This window comes from Molothrus aeneus, chromosome 9 (genome assembly GCF_037042795.1).
Source record: "Molothrus aeneus isolate 106 chromosome 9, BPBGC_Maene_1.0, whole genome shotgun sequence".
Lineage (NCBI taxonomy): Eukaryota > Metazoa > Chordata > Aves > Passeriformes > Icteridae > Molothrus > Molothrus aeneus.
The window spans coordinates 28,625,400-28,630,123 of NC_089654.1; the positions used below are offsets into that span (position 1 = coordinate 28,625,400).

General features: G+C 46.9%; 1 protein-coding gene across 1 annotated transcript; it reads left to right on the forward strand.

Annotated features, from left to right (window-relative positions):
* Window positions 1-3,337, forward strand: CENPL (centromere protein L). Its single transcript, XM_066555835.1, has 4 exons — window positions 1-222; window positions 344-595; window positions 1,513-2,055; window positions 2,887-3,337. Exons 1-4 carry the CDS (start codon window positions 1-3, stop codon window positions 2,956-2,958), a joined length of 1,089 nt encoding a protein of 362 aa, XP_066411932.1. The 3' UTR covers window positions 2,959-3,337.
* The last annotated feature ends 1,387 nt before the right edge of the window (window positions 3,338-4,724 follow it).

A 4,724-nucleotide genomic window follows, 5' to 3' on the forward strand; every position in this document is an offset into this window, starting at 1 on the left:
ATGGCGGAGGGGCGCGCCCCCCGCGCGGGGGCCGACGGGAAGAAGTTCGAACGGCGCCGGCGGGCCGCGGCGGCCATGGCGGAGGACGCGCCTGAGGACGGCGCGGTGCGGACCCTGCCCAGCCTCAGGCGGCTCTCCCGGGCTCTGCCCTTCGGACGGAGCCATGGCCGCCTCGGCATCAGCCCCAGCGGCCGCCTCATTGTACCAGCGCTGTGCTCTCAGGTAAGGAGAGGCACCTCCCTGTCTCCTCCGTATCTCCCCCGTGTCCCCTCAGCCGCGCTGCGCCGCGCCGCGCGGGAAACTCAAACTTGAACCTTATTCCTTTCCTTCTGTTCCCCGCTAGGAAAAGGCGGACCCGCAGAAAACAGCGTTCCTGCTGCGGAAAGCCTGGACGCTGTACAGCGTGACCCCCATGTACGGCTTCCGCCGCGCCCGCCTCAGGGACTACGCGAGGCTGCTGGGCGCCTTCATCGCCGCCGAGAAGCATAAGGGGCTGGCGGTGGAGGTGGGCGTCGAGCTGGACATCAAGGTGGCCCTGTCCAGCCTTGCCGACATCAGGGGCAGCGAGCTGGACCAGGCTGCCCTCCTCGTGCAGGTGAGGGCGCTGGTTTTGTTCGGATGGAACGCTCTGTCTTGAAAGAAAGCCCCGAAGTTAAACCCTAGCTGTGTGGAATAGCTACTGTGATTTAATGAAACTGAATCGTGTCTATTTTTAACTGAAACGGAACACTTATAGACTTAAGCTGTGTCGGGGAGGTTTAGGTTGGACATTAGGAAGAATTTCTTTACAGAAGGGATGATTAGACATCGGAATTGGCTGCCCTGGGAGATGGTGGAGTCACCATCCCTGGAGGTGTTTAAGTTAAGACTGGATGAGACACAATCAAAAGCCTGGTCTAATGACAAAGTTGAGCTTGGTCACAGTTGGACTTGATGGCCTCAGAGGTCTTTTTCAGCCTAATTGATTCTGTGATCTCCCCTAAGCAATGCATAAAGTAAAGAGCAAGTTTGAGTTCAACTTTTTAACAGCATCATAGTATGACTATACAGAGCAATCTCTGTCTGATGTTTTAGTTTAGCAGTTAATTTGCTGCCAGGACTTGGATGGGTTATTTTTCTTCCTAGATGAAGCATGATCCCACTTCCTGGCCAGAGCTTAATTAAATTTCTGAAATGCTTTGCCTCAAGTGAAATGTGCTACTGAAATGTCAAGTTCATTGTGGCAATGGTTGTACCATGGAATGTACCATGGGAGTTAAGCAGCATAAACTCAGATCTCAGGACTGTTCCTAAGGAATTTAAAGTGCTTTTTCTGCTGTTTTCAACAGAATTGCATTCAGCTTTTAGGGATGTCATGGACAGACTGAATAATTGTATGTGTTTGATAGATAATCAAGGAAAAAACCCACTTTTTTAGTCTTAAAACTTTAAATCAGTATCTGTTTTTAGCTGATGGAAAAAAAGCCATACTTGCTTTTCAGCACTGCAGTGCTTTTCTTCTCCCCACCACAGCTCTCTTCGAGGTCACGAGGCTCCTCCAGGAACTCTGAGGACAAACCGGTGTGGTGGGGCTGGTTCTGCTCCGTGTTTGGAGATGAGCTTTCTGAGAACGTGCCGGAGCACTTCACCTGCCTGCCCCTGTTCCTGAGCCACGGCGCCGAGAGCTACACCGCCCTGGTTGGCAGCTGGTTCCAGAAGACTTTCGACTGCTGCTTCCGCCGCCTGGCCATCAGCCCCCTGAACCTCAGCTGGATGGTGGCCATGTGGGCTGGCTGCAAGCTGGACAGAGCTGCCTCTGCCGTGGAACTCATCTTCTCCGTGCCCCGCCTGGCGCAGCCCCTGGATATTTCCTACGCCATCCACCCGGAGGATGCCAAAGCTCTGTGGGACACGGTGCAAAAAACGCCAGGAGAGATCACCCAAGAGGAGGTGGATGTCTTCATGGACTGCCTCTATGCCCACTTCCACAGGCACTTCAAGATCCACTTGTCAGCTGCGAAGCTGGTGAAGGTTTCCACAGCAATTGCCTCGGCACACTGTGATGGGATTGTAAAGGTGAGGCCCTTAGTAGCAGGTTGTCCTAATGCTGGCCAAATAAAACAGCTGTACCTGAAAGTCTCATGGTTCTTTTGCATGATTCCCTACAAGGAATTGTTAAACTCTCAGCTTTTACTAGTCATATTTACCTTTAGAGGTGGGGCAGCTGCCAGCACAGTATTATATTACTGTGCTGCAGCAAAAGCTCTGTGCCTGGGGCAGAAATAGGTGTATTAGCTGTGGTATGAACAGGAAAGTTTCTTAGGCCATAAAAAAACTCATTTTGGAGTTAAAAAGTTCCCAAACCTCAAAAAAAAGTTCCTAGCTTTCTAGTACTGTAGTTATTAAGACACAGGCAGAAGACTCCTTCACATGTAAACCTTTTCATGAAGGTGCTGGTCTTTCTACAGAGGTTATCTCCAATATCCTTCAAACCACAGAATATTAATTCTTCAAGCAATATAATATTTTCTTCTCAGTGAAAGAACAGTTTGTGTAAATGCAGTTGTTTAAATTTACCCTCTGATGAGGAGCACATTGCTTCCTTTTATCTGTCATAGCTTAAAGCTGTCTGACACAACTTTTCCTGTTGCAGGTAAGTACACAAAGATATCTCAGGCTTTCTGAAGGGTGCTCCTGTGGAATGTGTGCTGTGTAAATTCAGATATGGCTTTTCATAATGGGATAGGATTCAAGTCATATGCAGTATGGGGAAAATAAAGCAACAACAGAGCAGCTGAATAAACACACAGAACACTTGGCAGTTTCCTTCCAAGCAGGGCTTCAGGGTGGGGGAATCTGGCAACTGCAACTGTTGCCTTGACAGGTTTTTTCCTCTTTTTTTTGCAGATTCTACACAGCCAATACCTGCCTGGAGTGCTGATGCTACTGACTGAACTGGCAATCTCTCAGATACAGTGAGAGCCATTTCAGTAGCTCTTCATACTCAAAATGCTTTCTGTTTGGACAGTCTGTACTGAGAAACTCACTCCTGCAGCATCTTTCCTCTCATTCTGGCTGACTTTGGACAGACTGTAACTCCAGCACTTGGCTGTGTAATTCCACGCACAGCAAAGTCAAGCAGACATTTGGCCCCGAAGAAGGGCTGCAATGCAAACTTGTGGAGCTTCCTGAGCAGCTTTGTTTTCTCAGAGTCACTAATTTCATTTATGGGCAGGTATCAGCTCAGAGACAAACTTAAGTTCTTGATCCAGCTCCCTGGCAGGTATTTCTGTTGTTTCCAAGTTGGTTTTCACTGGACAGCCTAAGCTATGCAGACCTTGGCTAAACTGTGACTACTCTTGGGCTACCCTAAATGCAAAGTTCAGCACACCTGAGAAAGGGTGCATGCTCTACGACCCAGGGCAGAAAAATCCAGGTTTCTAACTCCTTTTTTAGCTTGTTAAGAATACTTGGTAATGGTGATAATGTTCATTTGTGTTCCAGTTGGGCATGAGATTGGACACGAGGCAGTTGTCAGCCTGTTGGTCCTCCCAGGCACATTGATAGATGGGAAAGTGAGGTGTGGATAAGCTTGATAGTTACTAGGCTTTGTCCTGATGTTTGTAATCTTGGATGTAATCCTGTAGGCCAGAGAGCTCTCAGGGTTGGAGCTGTGTGCTAGAATGTGATGTTGGATCCCTCCCTTCTGAAGCAGGTAAGAGTTCAGAGGGACATTTAAGGAACAGAAAGTAGCACCTGCTGAGAGATTTTTGTAATACAGTACTAAATAAAGAAAACCTTTTCCATCTTTTGTCTTAAGGAATGACCACCACTGTCTAATTAAATATATCCTTGCATGGAGCTTATTTCCAATTACAGCTTTCCTGACCAAACCACCCCTTGTTACTTATTAAATGCTTCTGTGAGCAGCAAAATTCCAAGTCTTAATTTCTTCCTTCACACCTGTGCAGGACCTCTGGGAGCTGATTTGTGCTATGACCTTCTCCTAAACAGGGGTGCAAGTTTCCTTTCTCTTCCCAGTGTAAAACTGCCTAACACATGACATAACTGCATGCCTAGTTCCTAACCTGTTTCCAGAATTAAACAAAGAAACATGCACTTAGTTTCAGATTCTTTACTAGATGGATTGTTTTTGCATGTCAAGGCTGAAGTCTGTGGTAATTCTTACCCTGGTAAAAGCAGCTAAGTGATCTTCTGAAGGCCTTGCAGCTCAGCAGCTACTTAAACTATCACTTCTGGTATTCTAGTTTCCTTATTTGAAATATCTCAGACAAAGTTTGCTATCTGGAGTCAAAAGAGCACTGGACAAAGGAGTAAAAGGTCTGGAAATAACTGGCACCTGTATTTGGTTTGAAAATAAGACTGTTACACCCAGGGCTAAGTTTTAAATCTAATGCTCAGCTCCTTCCAACAAATTTCCATAAATAATCTTTAAAAGCCTAAATTCTTATAGCCTCTTTTAACCCCTTCCTTGTGTTGTCCTCATTGTTAAATGCAGTTTTGTGAGCAGAGATAAGATTTAGCCAGATAGCACAGATACTTCCTTCCAGAAAAAGCTGGCTCTGAGTGATGTGAAGGATAACAAGAAACAGCAGCAGAGTTTTAAGCCTCTTTTACTGGGATTTATCTGGGGGGGAAAAAAAAAACCCTCCAGCATCTTTGTCCATATAAACCACAGAAAAACACCTCCCACTGCTTTCATTCACCCCAAGGAACAAACCAAG